The following is a 26,614-nucleotide window of genomic DNA, read 5'->3' as shown; positions in this document are numbered from 1 at the left end:
TTCCGTTAATCGTTCTGATGGAACTTACCCCCCCCCCCCCCCCCCCACAATAAAAAGTGTGTGGTTTTGAGAGAATGGGGGTAAAGCAACTAAAGCAGGACATAGAATTGAAAAAGTCTTCGCCATTTCGTTACAGGCATTTCTGAGCAGTATGTCGAATCACTCCTCTTTCCCTTGCCTCACTCAACTTTCCTCAACCTCGGGAATATGGGAGTCGGTCTCAACTGCTGCAATGCTCCACCAATTATGTTATTTGCGTTACGTCGCCGGTTTTTTTTTTGCAAACGTTATGAAACTTTTTAATTACAGTTTTTTCAGCTTGCTGGCGGACAGTCGAATTAAGTTATTATTTTAATAGCAAGTCAATATATATATAGTCCATGCTATTTGTCATGCATTCTGAACATCGATTGTGAGAGGGGGGGGGGGGGGCAAGTGGCTCAGATAGTTCAGTCATCATGGAACATTCTGGGTAGTATGCAGAAATGTTTGCAGAGCGCTGGTTTATATAGACCACAGAGGCAAGAGAAACACTGAAAGCTGGATGTTATTGCTGGATACTTTAGCACTGATTTGACCGTCAGCTGGCATATTCCTTTAGCGCCCTTATTTCCACAAAGTAATGACATTTTTATATGATCGATATGCACACATTTGCTGTAATATTGTTGCATCAAACATCGTTCTTCGTCGGTAAAAGATCTACATCAGCTTGATCTCGCAGTAAACCAGGGAGTTGTTATGAACTCCCTTGTTAAACGTATAAAGCTTCTCTCCAGCCGCAGTTGCTTGAGTGACAACTTATTGTAGACTCTCCACCGAGCAAGGGGATATTCTAAACCAACGTAAACCTCGGGTGGACATTTTATCCTATAGTATATATAATAAACAAATACGCTCGTTGAAGTTCCTCCCTTGACGTCATATATCCTCAGACTAGGTGATAAACATTCCTGATTAGTGTCTTGAAATCGACTTCGACTTGAAGATCGATTTCCATTCGACAGAAAGAAAAGGAAATGTCGGTGTTTCTCATACAGATGTAACCGAGATTTAGGCTACTACAAATGAATGACAAACCGTTCTTTCAAATAAGGTCGGACATAAGAAATAACTAGTTGTATCACTGCAATATAACTTTCACGTTTCTTAATGATATATTTGAATAACAAACGTTGATCTTGTAAAATAACTGACAACATAGATTGTACCATTACGTGAATCAGTATTTCTCAAATGTAAAACATACCCGATCGATACAAGTGTGGCAGATCGTAAGGGATGGCGCTATGCAGAAATTATTCAAAATATTCTTGAAAACATTGAATTCATGTATAAAATTTAATTTCTTTTCAAATAAACCAATTTCGGACATCACAGCAAATTAACTTGCGACTGCACTCATTATCTCATATATATATAGGTATTTACGACATCGTGATGTCTACGTCATTTCTCACATTGTCACACTAATTAAGCTGCCTTGTTTCTTCTTCGTTAATTATCCAATAATTCCTAACTACTATGCCAATAACATTCCGGCGTCCATATATCACATTCCCCTTGCATGCTCATCCGCCACCCAAACCACCCCACGATCCATACGTTAATCGACTGCCTCCTCACCTCTCACGGAAACTGTTCCCATCGAATGTATAAGTACTTTATTCCTGGGATTTCCCACGGAGTTTATTATATGTGTAAAAGTAAGTTAGCCTGACGTTTCGATCCTAGCAGGATCTTCTTCAGACGGAGGCTGAATGACAAGTAACAGTAACAGAAGTGACAAATACAAGCACACAATACAGGCAGGTTAATGAGCAGGGTGAACACAAAAGAGAGAATTAATTCTATGTTCAGTTGAGATATTTCTTACCTCCGTGCATGTATACACAGCAGTCAATACAGGTGCTTGCTATACAAAAATAAGAACGTAAATATAAGTATTATAATGGACAAGGTTGTTTATGAAGTTAGTGACCATAAGAAAAACTTAAGCCGAAAGAAAAGAAGAACAAAACTTACTGAGCGAGAATAATTGAGAAAAAACAACAAAGAAACGTGGAAAAAGTACTGAAGGAGACTTAATTTGTGTCTACAGTATACCTAATTACAAGATAGGATTTCAAGTTATTTTGGGAATATTTGAGTGTACAAGCTGAGCGGATACTTTGTGAATTCCGTGTAAATACTAAGTTTTCCACTGACCCCTCCCCTCACCCCCCGTCTTGACTTACCATACCTTATGTTATAATAGCCACGGAAATATACCAACTCCAGGCGTGTATCCAGGATTTTCTAACCCGGGGGGCGCGAATTACTATCTAAGCGGAGCGCCACCATCGGTTGGCGCGGAGCGTACAAGAAATTTTCTGGTTTTGATACCCCCCAGATCACCGGAAATGGCACTTCTCGGGCTTGAAAATGAGCAACCAGATGTACACTTTTGCCTGAGAACCAAGTATTTCCCAAAAGTTTTTTCCATCCATAACCTTTTTGAAGATTGTCACCAGTCACACATCATGTTCGACCTGATTGCATGTCCTATGGATCATTGCTTTTGTAGGTGATTCTACGTCACGGCCCACAATATCCGAAAGCCCCACTTTTCAAGGTTTTAAGCCCATTATTTGTTCAGAATTTGAAAATTCACATTTCTCGTGAATGAAATCCCTTAAAAGCATACCCATAATGTTGCACAAAATTCAATCTATGGACAACCAATATAGAAAAACCTTCTGCAACCCCTAACAGACAGGTCAAAATTGCAAGAGTAGAGGAAAGTATGATGAAGAATGTTGGTCAAGAAATTTTCGAAAATTCAGACAGAGTTAATTTATTGGTGTAGAAATATTGCAACCTCTTATAATGGCTATTATAAAACTTCGTTGAAGGAACAGAAAAATAGCAGATATTTCCGATATCAGGTATATCGGAACCGAACACTACACACATAGGCGTAGGTCCCGTAGGAGGTGGGGGCTGCAGCCCCCCCCCCCCCGCAACCAAATTTTTTCCCCATTTTTTTCGGGCACCTACTGAAAGAAAAATAAATAGCAACAATAGCTTACAAATGATCTCATTGGTAATTAAAATAAAGTTCTATGCTTGGCCGACATTACTACTGTAAAAGAGAGTATTGACATAAATGGATCTGTATGCTTTTTCTCCATCTACATAAGACATTTGGTTGTTTACATTAGCATCCGGCGGTTTACTGTGCAACTTTGACGGACCGTGCGGTACACGATGCCATGCAATATAATGACCGATGCTTGCTTATATGATATTGGCATCGATATGTTAAACGCGCGCTTCTTGCGCGAAAAATATTGGCTTTTTTTTCGGGCAAGTCATTACAGCCCCCAAATCCAATTTGGCTCCTACGCCTTTGACTACACACATAGACAGTTTTTGAGGCCGTTCATCGTGGAACATGCATTTCAATGCTCACTGATATGATGTTATATCTGCTCTTTGCTTTACAAATTCGAACAGGCGTGTAGCGAGTAATTGCCAAGGGAGGGGCGAAGCCTGTAGGCAAACTATCTAAGCGAAGCGCCACCATGAGTTGGCGCGAAGCGTACAAGAAAAATTTTGGCCGAGAATGCCTCCCAGATCGCTAGAAATGACACTTCCCAGGCCTTGTAAGTTGCATCTAAGCATTGTCTATTTTGAAATTACTAGCGATGTCATGAAGAAAATTTGCTCGGGGGGGGGGCAGTCGTCCCCTTCCCGAAATGCGTCATGTTTCCCGACGAGTCGGTCGAGTTCAAGACCAGCCACAGTTGGTTCCATATAGCACAATTGTACAATTGTTTAAGGCGTCCACACACACACGCATTATGATAAACCATATATAGTATTTATATAGATACATTAGTGAGAGAGGAAAAATGGAAACGTCAAAAATGGAGTTGTCGGAGTAAGGGGTAGGGTGAGGCGCACACCCCCTCCGTAATCCTTGATCTGTCACTGGCTACCCTGTGTATATAATAGGGATCAGCGCTTTAACTATGACTGTTCCTCTTTCTCTTCCCGAGGTCTTGGCTATCTTCTACTCCCTCCTTTCTCCTTTTTCTCTCTTTTTTCTTTTTCTTTTCCCTTCCTTCCTCTCCTCCTTTTCTTTTTTCCCCTCCTTTTCCCTTTTTTCTTCTCTTTTTTTCTCTCCTCTTTTCCTTACCCGGGGGGCACGCGCCCCCAACGCCCCCCCCCCCCTGGATACGCACCTGAACTCATCTGTAAAGTTGATAAAACCCCCTGATTTGAGTGCCTCGTAAAACTCGATCAGGAGATGTATGAAATATAGCAGATGTTCATTGTTTCAAAGTGGTCACATGAAAAATGCCAAAACTTCATAACATCAAAATCCAGCCAGCATATCTATTTTAGGTTGTGTACGTACGTACGTGTAAAGGTACTCAGAAAACATATCGTATTTAGTAAAAGCCTAACGTCTAGGAGTGAGAGTGAGACACGTCAATTGGATGGCTGGCTTAAAAAGCAAGCCTAACTTCGTTGCGAGTTTTGGAGAAGAAAATGTCAGTAAAAGCAAGTAACAACCGACCCTTCAGTAATCAGCGAACATTGTTAGACATTGCATCAAACGTTCCAAAGGAGCAGGATTCGGACAAGCGATCAGATATATTCAGTGCCAGCGGTTCTGGACTTGACATGGCTATTGAACCAAAGCCTAACGTAGATGCCGCGGAAAGCTTACAGAATCAGAGCAAAGGGAATGATTCGAAAGATGTTCCACATGACACAATGAACAGTGATATAGACAAATTAGCAAGGTATGTTAAATCGTTCGTCAAAAGCTTTAAGAAAGATATGAATAATTGGGGGTGGGCAGTTTTTTTTGGGGGGGGGGGGGAGCGACACTCTTAAATAGCTCAGCTACGTTAATCAATTACATTCAGAAGTAAAGGCCTAGCTTAGTTCTGCGCCCATAACAAGTAACAGTAACAGTACGAGTTCTAGACCTAGTAGTAGTAGCTACTTATAATAGTGACAACCTTGATGAAACATCTATTCTGTTCAAGTTAGAATTATCTCACTGGCACTAGCTGGGCCCTGGTTCCATCTAGCTAATAATGGCCCTATTTTGGTAACTTACCGCTGTTGCTGGTGCATTCTACTTAGCCCAGTAGAAAAGAGTAGCAAAGAATATGTGTAATTCCCTTGATTGAATGAACACTTGGTCAAATGAGCTACTGTATATTATACATGTATATTCAATAATTTCTCCTTTGCTCAAATACATTTTTATGACAAGCACAATAACAAAGGTGCAAAGAGAATTATTAAGGGATGTTGTGTTTCCATGCATTATATTGGACTGAAATTAACACAATTTAAGCTAACAAGAAGTAACTCCAAAACAAAACGAGTTATTGAATAAATTACTTTTATCTTGCAAATTTTACAAAATCATGTGGCTCCACTTTAAATTGTGAACAAAAACCTTGAGAGAAATGCTACACATTCAAGTTTGGTTTAACTATAATTTTGTGATACATGGCAACCTACTGTAGCAATGGATGGGACAAGTAATATTCTATGTCCTTAAATTATATACTGTATCTATTGGTAAGTTACATCCATGCTAACGTTATGCTACACATGCCAAAGCCAACAAAGGATAGCCAAGCCTGTTTACTTGCAGAACATCCTAAGATTCCTAACCTACTTGACTTTTCCTTCAGTTTCAACTGTTTGTCTTGTACTGTATGTTCATAAGATGATGCCTCATGAAGGCCATTATATGCAAGGTTTAGTGTGGACAAGATTAGCATACATAATACTGTAAGTCCAGACTCAACCTATGTGCCTTTGTTAGGGCCTATGTTCAGTATACATGTATGTATGTATGCTTAGTCAGATTGTGTACTTTAGCACAGATATTGTGATAACAAGTTAGTCCTTTGTTAAGCCAAGGTAATGTAGCTTGGATAAGTAGCACTTGACTACCAAATACCTGTCCAGTTTTAAATTAATTGTGTCTTTCCTATCAAAGTTCATGGCATTATGTTTAGGGTACAATAACACATGTACATGTATGTATGTTCTGTCTCGAAGAAAGGGATTAGCCACACCGAGGTTTGGCATAGTTTAACTGCAATGCAGCCCTAACTTTTATCCCAACTATGTGAGTAGATATAAACCAGCACTTGAGCTTTACAAAGATTAACAACATTTTTAAGAGAAGACACACAGAAGAACGAGACATAAAGTTTGCGTTCCATGTGAATGTCTAATGCCACATACACTATTACACTGCTTTATAGTGTACTACCTGTGAGTACTGTACATGTATGCAGTGTGGATGTGTGTATTATGTTGATTGGCGAGTACAGGCCTGCCTACTCTTCAAGTTTGCATCAAAAGGAGGTATGGTACATTACTGCCGATCATGTCATGTCAATGCCACAGGTGACTGTACCATTTAGAAACCGGGCTAAATTTGAAGAAAGCACGACGTTATTTGATTATTGATGGACCCTGATATAGGTTTGGAACTTTGAGATTAGGCGGAGGAGAATGGTTGGGTGGGGGAGGGGGGGAGGAGGAAGTCAAACCTACTGTACTGTATGTTCAGTGGTGTTGAATGTATACCATTCTCCCCGTCCTCTCCCCACCCTCAAATGTCACAGCCCATGTTGCCAGAATGAATTTATCCAACTTGATACAAAGTTTAATCTAACATGTAAAATACTTGTGCTGTATGTGTGTCTGCACTCAAATTATTTTGACTGCTCATAAACTGCACAGCTTCTTTGGGCAACCTGAATGATCTATTTCTGTCATTCTGTTTAGATGTAATAGTTTGTATACAAACTGTTTAGTTATATGGATTTAATATATTTCAATATTTGCCTTATTTCTTTACCTTGGATCCACTGTCTGAGAGAGCTCATCTGTGCAAACCTCAGGGGATATCTTCTAATTGCACAATTTGAACTGTATATATATATTTATACACGTCTAAAATGCCTCATTTGTTATGATTTGAAATTTTGAATAATGAACGACTGAACTATAAGGTCTCAACATTTTTTCCTGAAATAGATTTTATGCGACTATCGTAAGTTTGTTATTTTAGTCACCATTGAAAGCTCAATTGACTCATATTGACACATGCACAGACCCTATTGATTGCTACAGTAGAGTATGCATTTTGCTGTATATCCAGAAAGGTAACAATTGAAGAAACTTTTTAATGATTTGACCAGACATCATTTTGCGAGAACTTATTTGTTAACAAGTTGCCACATGTGGTGACATGTACCCAGTAATAGGCACTGAAGTTTGGTACCATTTTAAAAGCAATGTTTCTCGTTGCTTTATGTTTTTGTTCCTTTAAAACAACTAAAACCCTTATTGCACTTAAATACATTTAGGGATGGTGGTGAGTCTACTCAAGACCGACCTGATGTGACTGCGCCAGTGGCTGCTACAGCCACTACCAGCGATTTGGAGGTCCCAGTGACTAACTCCACCTCCGATCCTTCATCCCAATCCGAGAAGAAAGTAAGAATCTCCACTCCAACGAAACACGACAAATCACCAAGCAGCTCAAAGAAGACTAAAAAGTCATCTCCATGGTACACTGTGAGTATTAAACAATGTATATATTACTGATTACTGGTCCCGTAACCCGCCAGGGTCGTAGGGGCGCTTCAATGGAGAACTCATCAGCCGCTTCCATTCCTGTCGGTTATGGACAAGAGCCTGGGTTGTAGCAAAGTTCATGCCAGTCCACTCCTTGATGTTGTTGGCCCATCTCTTCTTCTGTCTGCCCCGTCTTCTCTCCCCCTGTACAGTGCCTTGGAGGATGGTCTTCGACAGCCCGTCAGTTCTTGTCACATGCCCATACCATCTCAGTTTTCTTTTCTTGACTGTGGACAGTAGGTCTTCGTAGTTGGCGATGTGTTGCTCGACGGTTCTGCGTACGTCCTCATTTGTGATGTGGTCGGTGTATGAGATGCAAAGGACTCTAATGTATATATGCCTACATATTAATGTGTGTATATGTAAGCATTACAACTTTTTATGTAATTATTGGCTGCCCATACATTAAATTCATGTGAAATGTACACAGTTAAAAGCTACGTATCTAGATCCTCATAAAACACACACAGAGGTGTGGTGTTTGGAAGGTACTTTTAAAACCATCACACTGAACTGAAAAAGAACTGATTTCTTTGACTTCCAGTCTCTTCTACCAGCTGCACAGAACGTATTTCACTTTCTGCAATTCATAGTATTTTACCCAGATGCCAGGGACTGATATCTAGTGTACATACATAAAACATAAATTTGTACAACTTTAACAGTTTCTGTACATGTATTGTTAAAAATTGTTATTCAGGGGTTCAATTAGAAAACACAAAAGACCATTGTAAAGCAGATGTGCAAAATCAATTTAACATCCTTGAAAGGAATTTGACATATAATATGTACTGTACACAGTAAACCAGTGACTGTAAAGCAGTGTACTATACCTGGGGCGGTCTGCATAGATACAGTAAATTTTGGCAAACTTGCGCTAAACCTACATTTGGGGAATAGAGTATCGTATCATGCACATTTGATGTGTATTTATTCCAACCTCATTGCCCCAATGGATTTTCAGTGCAATTTGCAGTGTGGTTCACTGGAGAACACAGTAGGCATACAGTGATAATTTTTTTTATATTTTAAATTAGCCTACTGTTGTAGGTACAGAGCTTAGGAGACCTGTACAGAAGAACCCTAGCATACTACAGTAGGCCTCTGTATGTGAGAGAAGGATAGCCTAGGCCCTAGCCTCAGACCTGTCTTATATTGTGTACATGTATCGAGTACCTTACGGTGCAGCATGATGTACATGTGTCCTAAAAACCAAAGTTATACAGCGGGAAAACTGCAAGTGCTTGTATGTATGGTTCCGGAGTACTATATAAATCTACAGACTCACAGTGATTTTCTATATCTTCTCCATGCAGGTATTGACATCGAGCTACAAGTCAAAACTAGACGAATTTAGAAAAGTTTTCAAGACACTTCCTGAGAATGAGCGACTTGTAGCCGGTGAGTTTGGTCTTATGTGACACACTGTAAATGTTTTATGTGACACACTGTAAAGTGTCTGATAATAATAATAATAAATGCAAATTTATATAGCGCCAATATCCAGAGGAAAACCAATGCTCAGTGGCGCTAGTGCTCAGGGAGTGCAGTCAAAAATAGATGTGTTTTGAGTCTGTTTTTGAAAATGTTAACGTTGGGTGCCGACTTGATGTGCAGTGGAAGTGAGTTCCAAAGAGTAGGAGCGGCATTAGAGAACAATCTTTGACACTGTCATCGTCTTATGTGACACACTGTAAAGTGTCTGATGTGACACACTGTTAATGTCTTATGTGGCTCACTGAATGTTTTATGTGACACTGTCATTGTCTGATGTGACACTCTGTAAAGTGTCTTATGTGACACACCGTTAATGTCTTATGTGGCTCACTGAATGTTTTATGTGACACTGTCATTGTCTGATGTGACACTCTGTAAAGTGTCTTATGTGACACACCGTAATGTGTCTGATGTGACACTGTAACTATGGTATGTGACACACCATGAATGTCTTATGTGACACACCATGAAAGTCTTATGTGACACACCGTAAAGTGTCTGATTTGTGACACGCTGTAAATGTCTTATGTGACACACAGTAATTGTTTGATGTGACACACTGTAAATGTCTAATGTGACTCCCTGAATGTTTTATGTGACACTGTTAAGTGTCTTATGTGAAACTGTCATTGTCTTACTGTATGTGACAAACTGTAAATGTCTGATGTGATACACTGTAAAGTGGAGAAATTTTGCCCTCAGAGAAATGGAAAGCTTCCCTAAATTTAACACTTACAGTACAGAATGCTATGAAGTGCAACTACAGTATCGCTGCTAGTGTATGGATTGGCTCTGTTAAGTTAGAGAGAGGTCAACCACGTGAGGGAGAGATTGATTTTGATCAATGTGGTTTCAAATATTATCGTATGGAAGAAGAAGGACAATTTTGGTAGCCTGGTTTGGGTAGTCTCTCTCGCATCCCAAACAACACTAGTTCAGCGCAAATGATTTCCTTTCTTCTTCCAGATTACTCTTGTGCCCTTCAGAAAGATATCCTCGTCCATGGAAGGATGTATGTCACTGAAAACTGGATCTGTTTCTACGCGAACATATTCCGATGGGAGACAGTGGTAAGGAAGACTAAACTCCCTGAGATTTTACAGTGTTCATAAAAGTTTTGTAAAATGCTGATTGTAGCAAAGCAGACATTATATGTTTTAATATATTCAAACATCTATTTGAATTATGTTCTCAACGCCATTTCCTGAATCGCAACACACATCAGTTACTGCACAGGCTTTTGTGAGTAGAGCTGAATTATTTGCCAAATGATAGTAAGTTGTAATACAGGGCTCGTGTAATGTAAGGAAACCGTGCTGATTCTTTGACTGACTATTGTTAACTGTGCTTTGCATACTATTTCAAATTTGAGGAAAAACTGATGATTTGTGAAAAAATCAGCAAGAATCAACGATGGTTGAATTTCTATCCAAATTTCGCCCAACCTCTCCCATACCCCAAGTTCCATCCACTTTCAACACCCCCCTCCCCCTCCTCCCCTCCTCCTCCCCCTCCTCCTCCCCCTTACTGGCAAGTGGTGAAATGCACTAACACTTAGCCAGGTTAATACAGTAGCCTGAATTTCAAGAACTGATCATTGCACCACAATTACTTTCATTTCTAATGGTTTTCTTTATTTCCTGCAATGAGGTTTGCAAATGCTAATTTAAAAAGGCTGATGTTCTGTAAGACGACATTATACTGGTTCATTGGTTCCACACCCACACCCCTCCTGTTCTCCATCTTCCCTCCTGTTTACAAACAAGTCCCAGGTTATGATACTGCACAACACTTCTGCTCAGTAAGCAGATATAAACATGTTAGGCAGCAGTATGCAAACGTTCTTTATTCAGGCATGCCTTGCTCGAGTACTTATCAATGTATAGTCCAGTTTGTCAGGTTGCACTGGGGCAGTTGAGAGTGTTCTACAGTGCCCCCTGAACAATTTTGACAATCTCCAATTTTTTTCACTTGATTTGAAATTGGTTGACATCTAAATAAATCTCAACTATTGTTCACATTCTGAGTTTTTTCCACGCAGTGATAGTGGTTTGTTCAACTCTTTGTGGCAATCCCCCAGGGTTATTCACCCCATAAATATTTATGAGGGAGCATAGAATGATTACAGATCGTGCGACTGATTGAATTTACCCAACATCAGTTTTGACGTCTGAGTCACATTCACATGAACACTGATTAAATTAATGAGGAGAGACGTTTTTCTCTCTGCATTTCTTTCTATTATTTGAGGTGGAGGAAATTTGATCAGAGGAATTCATTATCATAACTTGACAGCGACTAACAATTTGGAACCCAACATTCAGAGTCTTATTTTCATAGCATCAACTTGCAAACATTTGTCAAAGTATTTGTAGTAAGTTTAAGCATATAATTTGAGAAAAAATTCATGATTTCGGTCTAAGATAAAATTCATGGTCAAGGTAGAGGTACAGTATAATTCATGGTAGAGGCATACAGTACTTTGTAGTGAAAATTTGGAACATGCTATCATAGAATATTTGATATTCATTGTATTTATCGCATGGAAGATGAAATTTAATAGACATTTTCCAATTGTAATCAGGGTGAAACAGTCTAGCATGACCACTGACTTGCCACTAAATGAAGTACAAATCCAGAGGCATCTCTATGTACTGCATGTGTGTGGAAATGTACCGATAATGCCATGTAGAACAGTCTTAAGTTACACACAGTACTGTATGTTGTATTTGAAGAAAAAACCTGCGGTTGATTAGAAAAGAGTTGCTGGTAGAATGAATCTTCAAGACTTAATGCTTTTATGTTGTACATATTACTGTATTACATATATACTGTAATAGCCAACTTGATCAAACAGCTTTTTGCACGGGTCACAGAACTCAAGCAGATTTGGACCAGCCTTCTGTACAAAGTTTTCTTTTCAACAAGCAAATCTATTCTGGCAAAATCTAGTTGATGCCTAGAGTGGAAAATACTCGTCTCGTTCAGATCTTGGCTCCAACGAAAGACCTTTCTTACTCAGCCTAGAACTCAGGTGTCATCCATCACATCAGGTCTCAATAGACTCACTTTTCTCATCTTTTTGTCCCAGTGATTATTTTTCTGCAGATTTGACCCGATACATCTATGACCACACCACATCCTCCCCCACCCACCCACCCACCCTTATCCATACCACAACCCCTCTCCCCACATGCTACACCAATGTAATCTGTTTAACAATACCCATACTTTTGCCTTTTTTCTGCTGACAAACCGTGACCCATTAACCTTAATGTAGGAGTAAAACCTAACCATCCTTATTGGTCTGGCATATATCTGCAGTTGAATTTTGTAATGAACAACACAGCACCGCTAAAAAAATCTAATCCCATTCTGTAGAAATCACACTATTGATTTTTCCGTCACGCCTATGAACGAAGACATGAGCAAGTATTCATTCGACATCATCAAACCCCCCACCCCCCCCCCCCGCATTCTTGAAATTTATTACAGGATTTACAGTTTGTGATATATGCGTTTATTGGTTTATGAAGAATTTGGAAAAACTTTCTTCAACTAAACTCCATTTAATGGATTTCTTCCTTCTCTCCAACAGCTGACTGTTCGGATAAAAGACGTCGCAGCCATCACAAAAGAGAGGACCATTAGGTTCATTCCAAATGCCATTCAAGTCAGCACTGCCACTGAAAAGGTATTTAACAATACCCCTCCCCCCTCCCCCCCATGCCGACCCCCACCCCAACCATTCTTTGATTTTCATCACCACTATTGGAAATAAAACTTGTACCCAAAGCTGCTCTTGGTGGAAATTAAAAGTTACTTGCTGCTATTTGACCCAAAGTGACATCCCTATATACTGCACTGTCCAGATGTCTGCTGAAGATATTAAGCCAACTGGTCATGGGTGTCTTCTTAACCTTCTAGCTTACCTGTCTCCTCACAACTTTAGTCCCCCCCTCTCTTCAAATGTCAAGAGTGAGCTGTATCATATATCTATGTGACAGGGCACAACACATCCATAGGTTTGATGGTATACAGTGTCACAATGAAGCAGGGTTTCCCTTACTTTATCCCCCCCCCACGAACCCCCTGTGGATGCTGTCAGAGTTGTCCACAAACACCCAACTTTTTCATCATTATTATACTATAATAAGCATAACAGTGCTTCGTCAAAGATCAAGTTCATAGTGTAATATTGTAATGAAGAAAAAACATGAATTTGTTAATAGGTACGACTTTTGCACATCACTAAATTATATGACATATCAGATTTTAGTTTAACGAGAAGTACTCTAGTTTTGACTTACAGAAATGTCTCAGAAACCCCCTGGGATGGACTCACCCACCCCCTGGGGTTCTCTAGTTTAGGGAACCCCTGCAATAGAGGATGAATCTCGTGTGAGAATATGGTTTTGGAAAATCCCTGCATCACTTGGTTTGAACAGTAGGTCCATGCCAACAACACTGTCATATACAGGAGTAGATATCTGTATTTGAGTGTTTGAAATGATAACATTATCAGCACTGTAACCTACACTCCAGTTTCACTCAACTTTTCCCTCTTGATAACTACTGTAATAGTGCTCTCTTCAAAAACTGTTGTGATTTTATAAGAATTAAGTTTTTTTTCTTCCTTCATCATGCTACTCAAATGTGGATTTTCTCATGGTTCAATTGCTTGAATCAGAAAGCCTACCCTCATATATGCCTAAAGTTGAGTCTGTTGCACAGGTCTAGACATAAGTTAGTGTTAGAGGAGGTTACAAAAACCCCGGCTGCCACCAGCAGTAAATGCTAACAGTGTCTGGGGGGATCTGTGTGTGTTTTAAGGAGTAGACATAACTTGACTGATTGTATTTACAGTGTGAACAAAAGAAGACACTTAGGGATTTATTCAAATGGTGTTTATTAAGTAAAACCTAAATTTTAGTCTCCTTCAAGTGGAATTGATAATCTGTTTCAGAGACCTAACTTATTACTTTACGATGTATCAGTAATGTCGGTTTTGTTTGCTTACTTTTCAGTATTTTTTTGCATCTTTCATGTCAAGAGATAAGGCGTTCCATCTTCTGTTCAAAGTCTGGCAGAATGCACTCCTTGCTCAGGTCAGTATTTTGGACAGACATGAGAGAGGTACAGTAACATGTGGCATCAGACACTCGTGAAGAGATGACATGTGGCATGAGACACCCGTGGTGCACATACAGAGCTAAAAATAAATGCTTTTGTTTTTTTTCTCCTGTGAGAGATATATACCGGTTCATTGTCAAATGATATAAATGGTCTACCATTTTACCCAATGTTTGATATCAATGTACCACTACAAGTCCTTTAGGGGGATGAGATCTCTTTCTTTGTCATAAACAGTAAAATAATATTCAGTAAAATAGGATTCAACAGGTAAAATGTGGCATGAGACACTCATGAAGAAATGACATGTGACATGAGACACTCATGGTGAACATATAGAGCTAAGAGCTAAAAATAATGCTTTTGTTTTTTCCCCTGTGGGAGATATATACAGGTTCATTGTATATGATATAAATGGTCTACCATTTTACCCAATGTTAGATATCAAGGTAGCACTACAAGTCCTTTAGGGGGATGAGATCTCTTTCTTTGTCATAAACAGTAAAATAATATCAGGATTCAACAGGTAAAAAATGTGGCATGAGACACTCGTGAAGAGATGACATGTTACATGAGACACTCGTGGTGAACATACAGAGCTAAAAATAATGCTTTTCTTTTCTTCCCTGTGGGAGATATATACCGGTTCATTGTCATATGATATAAAGGGTCTACCATTATACCCAATGTTTGATATCAAGGTACCAATACAAGTCCTTTAGGGTGATGAAATCTCTTTGTTTGTCATAAACAGTAAAATAATAGCAGGATTCATAAAGTATCTCTATTTGTGACGTATCATTGAAAATTTCACTCGGCTGTGTGACAGCAGCGATTGATGACGGAGAGCTGCTAACCGTTTCTTGAAATCCCGTCTATAGAGTATGACATCACTAGAATATTGGAGCTGGATTCACAAACTGTACGGATCCGATCTCGGTCTGGACGAAGAGGAGCTACCCCACGATTACGTGGAGCCAGTCGACGAGGAAACTGCCACCAAGGAGAAAGAGAAGGAAGAAGGACGAGGAACACCAGATGTGACTTCCAGAGTTGGAGAAGACCTGGCAGAGGTTAGTAAAAGAGAGGGCTCTAAATATCTAAATCTTATTCTGACCGATCTCTGTGTCATGTTCACACGGGGACTCAAGTTATGGATCGAGAGGGGGAACTCAAGTGTTCTAGAGCAAGTATGAAATCGCCTCAGAGTTGCATGACAGAGCAGGGTATCTCTGCAATTCTCAAAGTTTGATAGGGTGCCCAGGTAGTTTCTCCAATGTGAAAGAAAACGAGGATGAAAATGACAAAAGACATGAAGAATTTGTGAGCTTTGTTCGTAAAACTGTACATCTTGATCTGACGGCTCTCGCAGCTACTTCAAAGCTGTTTTCTGTCCCTCCCAGCTGCTCCAAAGCTGTTTTACTGTTGAAAATATGGCTGGCATTTTGGATCATTTTTGAGATCATCACCATGAGCACCTACAAAAACTTGATACAAGGAGGGGGGGGGGGTGGCGTGTGGGGGGCACAGCAGTTGGGCCTTGGAAACAGATTATTTTTATGGGCATCATGGCAAACTGCGTCACCTGCTGTCAGTTAATTGGAGCCCAGATTCACACATAACTGGATTCCTCGTAGGGTCCTCGTCCAACAAATGGATTTATGTGGATACAACCATCGGTTTGGCTCCGAAGAAGCAAGTTATAAACCAGTGGAATACAGAAAATTTTATGGTAATTTGCATATTTCTTTGTTTATAAATCCTTGTGAAGTTTGTGGTTACATTGGTCCAAATCCGACCCAAAGAAAGACAGCTTTGAAATTTTGGACCTTGAGATGTTATTATCCCCCGAAAGATATTTTCTCCTGTTTCTTCTTCTTTTATATCAGAGAGATGATGGCACGGAGGAGGGCGAAGAAATTTCCAAATCCGACGGGGAACTCCACATCGGCCTAGAGGAGACAAGTGACTTGCTTTCTGCCAGTGACATTGATGAGGGTAATTTGACCAGATTATTTTCCTTGAAGGAAACTCATCGCATTCCATCCTTTAAATTACAAGCTTAAAATTCCCTCCACACTTCCCTGTCTTCTCACAACAACTCAGGCATGAGCTTTTTTCGCGAATTCGCGGAATATCTGTGATTTCTTTTCTACCTCGGGGACAAAAACTATTATCCTAACACACTGTAGCATATGCAAACTGGAGCCTATACCGCAATTTTTGCAAAGTTCCGTGATTTTTTTTCCCCCAGGCTCATCCCTGACAACTACACTATCACTCTTCTGTGCCTACTGTTAACATTTTAGCACAGTATAAACGCTCCTGGTGACCTGCCCATTCTGGTCTACCGCCCTCCTTATTTTACCATCCAAAGAAGTGTCTTCGGAGCTAGTTATTAGAGCGAATGTCCCTCTCTAAAATTCCTGATTAAATCTGGAAGTCCTGATTTCATCTTTATCATGGTACGTTTTACCACATTTCCACAATTTGACAGAGTTGCTCATATTATTGGAAATATAGAAATGACACAAATTCATTATTTCTATCAAACTGGTGCAAGTTACCTGGTTATGAGAAAGCTCACCAGGTTACAAGTCAATGAAACTAACAACTTCTGCATGTACTTATGCATGCCAGGTAGGCTCGGTTTGGTGTTTTCTGTGCTAGGCTACGGCTAATATCTGGAAGTTCATTTTGAAAAGCAACAAAATTCTCACGATTTGAAATACGTTTTTTCCCAATTGCATATTTTTTATGAGTTAGTACAACCCAAAGATTCAAGAGTTGCAGAAGACAGTTATTACTTGGAGCAGTCTGTGTAGGTTACACAACAATGGATGACCTTCATGTTTCACTTCTAGATATAAAAAAAAAACATTGCCTCAGAATATTGTAACATTCCACACTTTTCCAGTTCATGTTTCACTCAAATATATGAAAAACTAACAAAAATTAATGTTGATCTTGTGATGTCTCCCTGTTTCTTTAGGGGTCGACCCGATCACCCTCTTGGGGTTCGAAGGCAAGTCCGTTCTGAACGAATTTTACAACATTCCAGTCGATCAGTTGTTTACTTCGTTGATAGCCGGACCGGAAACTCTTTACGAGAAGGTTCTGGAAGCCAATGGCAGTACAGGTATGTCATCCTGATTTATTCCTGATCATGTGATTATAAAATGTGATTATAAAATGTTCCAAGTTTTGATGTTTTGTGCACTAAAAGCAAAATGTTGTTAAAGGGTGGTTACTCCAGGGCAAAATAAAACTGATTATTTATGACTTGTCAAAGTGGAACATTAGTCCAAACTAAAATGTTTTTTTTGCCTGGTCTCTCCACTTGATATTAGACAACATTTTATAGTGCTCAGCAGCTCTGAATCCATTTCAGTCAGGGTTCATATAGTACATTACTATTTAGTACATTACTATATATTACATTACTATTTAGTACATTACTATTTAGTACATTACTATTTAGTACATTACTATATATTACATTACTATTTAGTACATTACTATTTAGTACATTGCTATTTATTACATTACTATTTAGTACATTACTATTTAGTAAATTACTATTTAGTACATTACTTTTAGTACATTACTACTTAGTACATTACTGTTTAGTAAATTACTGTTTAGTACATTACTATTTAGTAAATTACTATTTGGTACATTACTTTTTCGTATGTTACTATTTGGTACTATACTATTTGGTACGTTTCTATTTGGTATGTTACTATTTGGAATGTTACTCTTTGGTAAATGACTATTTGGTACGCAACTATTTGGTACGCGACTATGACTATTTAGTACGTTACTATTTAGTACGTTACTATTTAGTGTACATTACTACTTTGTACATTAGTATTTAGTACATTACTACTTAGTACATTGCTATATAGTATATTGCTATTTAGTATGTTACTATTTAGTACATTACCACTTAGTACATTAGTATTTAGTACATAACTATTTAGTACATTACTGTTTAGTACATTGCTATTTAGTACGTTACTATTTAGTATGTTACTAGTTAGTACGTTACTATTTACATTATAGTTTGTTAGTACGTTACTATTTACATTATAAATTGTCTCCTCGGTCCTGTTTCACCGTTAACTTCTTTCACTTTAGACATCGTCGTATCTGATTGGAATTCAGAGAATGAAATCGAGGAGAGAACTTTCTGTCATAACATGCAGGTTCACACAGGATTTGCAACCAAGACGTGTTCAGTCGTAGAAAAATATGTAAGTCTTCCATTTTTCCTTTCTAGATTTGTACGTACTAAGGTTGGGTATTATGAGTTTTATGATTATTATTTATTGTTGTTATTACTAGTATTATGATGATATTGATGATGGTTATTATTATTTATTATTATTATTAACACATCCTTGCAATTTTATAACACAATGAATATTTGATTTATTGCTATAAATATAACAGCTATGTAGATGATGATTCATTCCAGTTATTCAATGTAGAGTTTGAAGTAAGAATTAAAGCAACCAGTCTTAGGAAAAATTACCAAAACATTGTGCAAATTAGATTTAAGTTAATCCGACCAAGACCACTTCTCGATATTATCACCAATGGTTATTCATTTATTAGTTAATAACCAATGAATATTCATTTATTTATATCAGCATACCATTGTTTTTACTATTTAGCATATATCAGCATTCACTTCTAATTTACATGCCAGAAGCAAATGTGGAAATCTTTTTACATTTTTAACATTTTTCTTTCATAATTTGAAGAACAAAATGAACAGTCAAGCAAATGCTTTTGTTTCCTTGTTTCTTTTTTTTTGGGGGGGGGAGGTGGGGCAGGGGGATAAATTTTAGTCGCCAGTAGATTCATTATTTGTATGCATGTATATTAGGAACTATTAGGAACTTGCGAAGAAGCCTCATTGGCTTATCAAAGCCGCAAGCTGACCGAAGTAAGTCTCTTTCATTCACATTTTACATCCATTATTATGAATTGTCAATTGTCAACACCTCTGTAACTGGACGACAAACATTAATCTTGGAGTGATTCGAACCGGGGACCTTATAATTGGAAGGTACCGGCGTTAACCACTGAGCTAACACTCCACAGCTACCACTCCATTTGACTTCAGTCACCAGATTCAAAGTGCTACTTTTAATAATGATATTAATATTTTCATATTGTTGTAATGCTCCATTTCTTACACAGTCAGCCCCGAAGTCGTGGCTTAAGCCCGGCAAGGCATACGTCCTGGACACCGCGGTTAAAAACAAGGGAGTGCCTTATTCAGACTACTTCATCGTTCGTCTCGGCCATGTACTGACTGCGGTGAACAGCATCAAAACCCATTATAGGTGAGCTAAATCTTGCCTTGTGTCGTCGAATTACTAATGTGCAAATTACTAATGTGCAAATTACTAATGTGCACACCAATGATTGGGTTGATTGCTCGACTACTTCTTTGTGTTATTTGACAAAAGTAGATGGTTTTTGATTATAATTGCACTTACACTTTTTAAACTTGAATAAACATTCATCACTACGTAACTTCATATCTCATAGCCCAACCAGCACAGCAGCAGTATTGTGCTGAGCATATTTTGGTCATTGGGAGCTTTGTAATTGGATTCTATCATCTCATCTTTGCTTTTTTTTAATCTTTCCCCTCCCCACCCCTCAAGAATCATCATCAATGTGGATTACATCAAGAGTCCGATGGGACTCATGAAAGGATTAATAGAGAGGGGTATCGAATCAGGCATCAGACAAAACAAGGCGCTAACGGGTGAGTATCCAATATTTTACCCTGACTCGTAAAAGAGAAGCAAGTCTATCGAATTGTTCATGTTCGAATTGTTCATGTTCGAATTGTTCATGTTCATGGAGAAGATGATAGAGCACAGTTCAATATTAAGTTAAATTAAAGAAAGAAATACAAAAACATGCTCTTATTGTCTCTCCAGCCATGCCCATGTGCATTATTACGTCGCCCTAGGCTTTTAAAATGACCATTGATTTATGTAGACGATTAATCATGATCATTTTCCTTCAATTACCTTGAAGAATCTCCGAAAAATTGCCATTAATGAGAGGTGTTCACCTAATGGTGTCAGTAAGCTACAGTATGAAAGTAGGGTGACTTTTTGGCTCAATCAACTCCTGTTAGGTGTGTTCATCTCTAACTCCTTTACAGATACCTGTTCACGTATGTACTAAAACATGAATGATAACTCACAGGTGCCCGTTTGCCGTCAGTTTCATATATGAAACTAAAATAAAACTGTTAGCAAACTGCTCATCCACTAGAGAGCCTGTGTAGGAGAATGTGTAAAAGTAAGTTGGCCTGACATTTCCATCCTAGCAGGATCTTCTTCAAAGGCTAAGTGACAAGTAACAGTAACAGAAGGGACAAAAACATGCACAGAAAACAGACAGGTTAATGAGCATGGTGAACACAAATGATTAAAACGAAATGAAAAAATTGAAACACAAGAATACAAATACAAGTACAAATACAGAGTAGATAAGGAGGATCACCCAAAGGGATACAGTAACAGAGCAGCTGAAATCAAAATAAAATAAAACTGTTAGCAAACTGCTTATCCACTAGAGAGCCTGTGTAAGAGAATGTGTAAAAGTAAGTGAGCAGTGTGTTAATTTTTAACATAAAGATTAAAAGACCGTTGTTGTGTGAGATTGCTGAGCGACTGTTTTCACTCACAAGGAGACGAGATGTATTTTGACGAAGGCGTTAAATTTGCTCCCTCCAGCATTTTACCAGATGAAATCCTGATATAGCAGGTTTCATCCTGAAGAGATGAAAATGTTTTCAAATTTTATGTGAAATTTCACGAAGGTAAACTTGACTCACATCGTACAAAATTTTCTAGAAGTGAGTTTCCGTCATAAATACTATATTTCTATCCGGCATCGTCTAATATTCCCGAGGAGCTCTTCACCGATTGTGATATTCTGTTTACATCCTAGATAAACTAATAAGATCCCGTCTCGAGAAGCTGTACAAGAGGAAGAAGACGAGAAAGAAATCCTCCATCGAGGAGCCTGCCTCCGAAGAACCGCAGCAGAAACAGAGATCCAGGGAACCTCCTAAATCTACAGTCATTAGTAAGTTTTCTATCTTTGTTCACTTTGCAGACTGAGGCGAACATAATGTTACCAAATATGTATGTAAGAGTTCAGACAGGACTTTAAGTACATTGAACTTTCTTAACTTCGGAAAATTCGACCTTTTGGACATAACAAACACGTTTGTTCAATGCATTATTCAAAAAGGAAGACAGAATCTTGCTGAATGTGCACCTCCCCTCCTCCCCTCCTCATCTCCCCCTTTAATGTATGACTAATATCATTTAAAGGGTGTGAAGACTCGCACATAAAGAAACGTCTCATGCTGGTAATCTGACCTAGTTTCGAATGAGGTGTAACAGAAGTGTTAGACACCACCATCGATCCCAGAAAATACACAAACAGCTTGCTACCGTCAGTAATTTGACTAGTGTACGGTCAGTACCCACAGCAGATTGTACAAATGATACAGTGATGGACATCTCAGGTCCAGCTAAAGATAACAAGGTATCACATTTCATTTACTGTCTGCATTTTTAAGCGACAAGAAGAAAACTTAACTTGCAAGCAATGGAAAGTTAACTTTTTCAGAGAAGGGCACGCGGTTTGGGGGGAGTCTCCAATTGCCTTTAAATTATATTTGGTTCATGGAAGAGTAAATTTTTTTCACAATTTTCAAAACATGTAATCCTAGTTTGAGTGTCACAAAGAACTAGAAATTGAAAACAAGGAAGGAATAAGTTCACTCTGATGTTTGTTCTCAAGTAGTGCTGTAAACTTGAGAGTATAGTGGGAAAGATATATATGTGACAATTGCCAGCCACAGTGTCCTTCCTTTCAAATCTGTATGTTTTTGTTTTTTGTTTTTTTGTAAGCCATCAATTTTTCCATTAAAATTAAACCTGTATTTTTGTTTGTCCTTCAACAGGTGCAATGAAATGGGTACTGCCACAACAGGTGTCAACCAAGCTAGAATCAAAATCCCTCCAATGTACAACAATCATCTTGATATCGTTTGGGTGAGCTTCTGCATATTCATGGTTCTAACGTTGGCTCAATTTGCATATATTCAAGTGACATAACGTACCCGATTATCCACAAGTTTGGTCACTAAACGTCCTTAGGGAAATGTTCTCCATCTGTGAATGATGTGTGTAGGAAGTGTGTTCTTTTGTCCATGTTTCTATATAATTAAGATAAGACCCCTAAATTTATGCCTCAATTTGATTATAAGGTAAACATTTTGTGATGATGAATATTCATTAGATGTAAATGTAGGTAAGAGAGGGATTGGCCAGTAAGAGGGCTGGATTGTTATCATTGCTAATTTTATCAAATGTAAAAAATGCTGTGGTTAATGACCTCCTGTCTCTCTTTAGCAACTATCTCTGAAATGATATAAACATCACCTTGTCAATTTTGTTGTGTTGATAAATGTTATGAATATGCAGAAAAAAACAAAACAAGTTTAATACCCAGTTCATTGGAAAGTTGGTATCCAACCTTTGAACCATGCTTTTCATATTAAATATCTCCTCTTTCTGTTCTTTATTGAAAAGGTTAATTGTCCTGGTAGTGTTCAACATGTTCCTTTACTTTCAACTGCAATATCTTCACCGTAGCTACAGCAAAACACCAAGTTTATCACTGGATGAGGTGGTGCAGAGTATAAAGTAATGAATTACCATTAATCCTCATTATTTGGTGTGGGTAGGCATTGCTGGATGGAGGGGGGTATGGCTATGGCGCAGAATATAGAGTAATTAATTGTTATTAATCATCATTTGGTGTGGGTAAGTGATGCTGGATGGAGGGGGGTTAGTGCTTAATATAAAGTCCTTACAATTAATCCTCATGATTTGGTGAATGAAAGCATTGCTGGGAGAAGGGGGGGGGGAGAGAATAGGTGATATATCTATCAGTGTTGCATAGCATACCACTCTATGTCATTCCTATACTTTTATGAATCACATTCCTGTATACATATTCGATGTAGACATTGTTACATTATCTGTCCAGCTGTTGTTTTAACAGTCTCTTCATTGTGTTCCATTGAACGATTGCACAATAAAATAACGTTCTCAAGCCTTAGTACAATGTTAGCATGGGTTTACATAGAGCAAGTTTGGATTGCACGTTCTCAAGCCTTAGTACAATGTTGGCATGGGTTTTCATAGAGCCAGTTCGGTATCGCAAAAGTGTGAGAAAGTTGGCAGGTTCTCTGTTCTGATCCTAGCAGGATCTTAATATGCATCGCAATATGCATGCATACCCTTGGTGTCTTCATACGTTACGTAGCATTCTGTACATTGTAGTCTGATTGATATGTAATCATCTCAGAATGGCTACAGGAATGTTCGGTGATATCTTGTAATGTTTTATCCAGTTTCTCACCACAAAATGCTCTGCAAGTAGGTAAAAAAAATGCTATACAAAGACAAATGATGTATAGCAGTTTTTTGTACATAGAAACCATAGTATTTTACATGAGACAAATTTCGGAGCTTTCAGAAACTGCTACACACAAATTTGAACACTAAAATTATTCCTCGTCCTAGATTGATTTTGTTGTGTTTTGTTATTGTGATTCAGTGTTAAACTTTGACACAAATTCATATTTTATCATCTTTTTTTCTCAGGGGTTTACCGGAGGACAGCAGAGAATGGCTTCTGTTACTTCATCAACAGCAGCAGTACCACGAACTGGAGATGGAAAAATGGCGGGAAATAATGTCAATGTGTGTTAACCTCATGAAGCAGGTAATGGAGTCTTCATATTAGCCGTTAAGCTGACAAATTGCCAGCACTGCTTGTACAATTACCATAAGCTTACCTCGTTCAGACTCAATTTTTTGGTTCTTAAATTTCGTTGAATCCATATTTAGTACGGGATTTCTCAAAGGACATAAAATCTCCACCAAAGTAGTCGCTATTTTTGGTCCCCGTGAATAACACACTTGTCAGTAAAATGGCAGTAGTGTTAACTGTTAAAACTTCCTACTTGGTTATTGAAACTACTTATTTAGACTAACACAATGTCCGATGACAGAAAGCAACAGTTCATTGATCGAATAAATCAATCAATCAATCAGTCAATCAATCAATCAATAAATACAAGGATAAATAAACCCCTCATTGCATCTGGGTGGGCATTAGATGTAAGTTTTAGTACCAATGCAAAGAAAACCTAGATCATTGCATAAATGCTTCTTTTTTTTCCGTCTGTTCCCTGTCCTACAGATTGAACTTACATTCGAAGAACTGAAAACTGGAATCCAGACGTCTACCTCCATACCGAACCTTTCTCAGATAATCCTGGACATGCAGCAAGACCTGGCGACGAGGGGTAACTCAAACACAAAGGAAGAACTTTGAACAAAAATATATATATAAGATGGTATGTCACTATCCACACTATCTAAAAAAATAGATAGATAGATATCCATTCTTGAAAGCAACTGTTTCATGTTTGATCAATAATTTGGCCAAATATTTCTTAAAAATTAAATGCTTAAAATTTTTAGTTAGCAGCATCCTATATGCATTACAGACCTTCCAGTGAAACCTTTTAAACCTTTAAAAAACCTGTATTTCAAGAACAGTTATTTATTTTTCAAAAATATTCTTTAAAACCTTTATTTTTATTTTAAGTTGAAGTTTTTAATTTTAAAGATTAATTTAGAGTAGAAATATTGTATTCAGTCATGCTAAACATTGGCCATTAAGTTGTTGTGGACAGCCAGGCATGATTCATGCAGTGATATAAATCAGACTCAGAAAACAACAGTTAATGTAATTCAGGTGTTTTAAATAAGGGCCACAGGTGATGTAAAAAGGAGCATAGATGATGAGTATGTTACTAAATTAACTTCATTTTTGGACCTTCAAAAACCTTTATTTTGTTGAGGAGCCGGCTGGGAGGTCTGTCATTCACCACATTATTAGCGAGTCATCCAGTAATTGTCGAATCCGATGCAGGTTTTCAAGATGTAATGGCAAAGATAAATTTATCATGTTTGGAATTTCCAAATTTCTATTATTTTATTTCAGGAAATCAAAAATTCCAAAAAGTTTTCAGCTTTGACTTTGTTATTTGACACTGTCAGGCATTGATAGTTAAGCCAGCAAAGCAACTATTGTTATGGGATTTTATTATCAAATTAGCATAGAAAATTATCACTATTCACGCCATAATCATAATTATAATTACTATGTCCGTTTTTAGCTAACACTCTTGAGAATTTCAAATCATAATTAATCAAGCCAATTTGCCATTGTTTCATCGGATTACACTTACACAATACCAGATTTGCAATAACTTTGTTCGATTCAATATCTCAGGTACCCGAAGAATTGAATGCAAATTTTCGCGAGGATCGCTCTAGTTTAAAAAGTTCCACATCTGTCGGTCCGAGAACCGAGCAAGTTTTCAAAACATATTTACGTAACAGAAATTTTAATTACCGTGAACGGAGCAGTTTGAAGGCAACTGCATCTAACTTCATTCTTCCTTTTTTTGACAGATGCAGGACTATGCATGGTGAACTTTAAACATCAAAGCAGACACTGCCAGGGTACCAGGGTAAGAAGATGTCCATGAAAATGTTCCAAGGATTCATAAATTTATTTCTGATATATATATATATATATATATATATATATGTATATGTATATGTATATGTATATGCATATGCATATGCATATGCATATATATATATATATATATATATATATGCATATATATATATATATATATATATATATATATATATATATATATATATATATATATATATATATCAATATGGTTTGGGTAATATAATTAAGGAAACAGTACAAATAACATTTAACAGGAAAATTGAATCAATTTTTCAGTTATTCCAGGCTGGTTTTCATTTAAAACTTACTACGGTGCTGTTCATTTCTATTGACACAGTGATTTCATTATAACTTATATAAAATTAGATATTTATTTTACCGTTTTTTTTTTTCCATCTTAGTTATTGTGCTATGACTCTGTATTTAAACATGTATCATCGATTATATAAAGCCACATTGGTATGAGCTTATTAATTAGACTATTAACAGTGCAATTATCATTCTTCTCCTCTAATTTCCTTTGTCTTGTCATTACTTGTTTTATTAATTTTTTATTTATTTCTTTTTCGTTCATGACTGAAATTCCAATTATTCCAGACCTATTTGCTCTGAGTAGTAGAAC

At 37.8% G+C, this 26,614-nt stretch overlaps 1 protein-coding gene across 1 annotated transcript; it reads left to right on the top strand.

Moving 5' to 3' along the window:
• Nucleotides 1-4,390: 4,390 nt before the first annotated feature.
• LOC139984043 (protein Aster-B-like) lies at nucleotides 4,391-26,064 on the top strand. The gene is made up of 18 exons (XM_071997698.1): nucleotides 4,391-4,796; nucleotides 7,404-7,614; nucleotides 8,991-9,075; nucleotides 10,138-10,241; nucleotides 12,770-12,865; nucleotides 14,199-14,279; nucleotides 15,186-15,377; nucleotides 16,194-16,302; nucleotides 17,297-17,443; nucleotides 18,445-18,560; nucleotides 19,516-19,661; nucleotides 19,989-20,092; nucleotides 21,295-21,432; nucleotides 22,322-22,412; nucleotides 22,953-23,066; nucleotides 24,033-24,153; nucleotides 24,634-24,790; nucleotides 25,917-26,064. The coding sequence occupies exons 1-17, from the start codon at nucleotides 4,540-4,542 to the stop codon at nucleotides 24,766-24,768; spliced, it is 2,247 nt and encodes a 748-aa protein (XP_071853799.1). The 5' UTR covers nucleotides 4,391-4,539; the 3' UTR covers nucleotides 24,769-24,790; nucleotides 25,917-26,064.
• Nucleotides 26,065-26,614: the final 550 nt, after the last annotated feature.

This window comes from Apostichopus japonicus, chromosome 2 (assembly GCF_037975245.1).
Source record: "Apostichopus japonicus isolate 1M-3 chromosome 2, ASM3797524v1, whole genome shotgun sequence".
In the NCBI taxonomy this organism is placed as follows: domain Eukaryota; kingdom Metazoa; phylum Echinodermata; class Holothuroidea; order Aspidochirotida; family Stichopodidae; genus Apostichopus; species Apostichopus japonicus.
The sequence above is the reverse complement of the archived record's forward strand: the minus strand, read 5'-3'. Positions and strand labels throughout refer to the sequence as shown.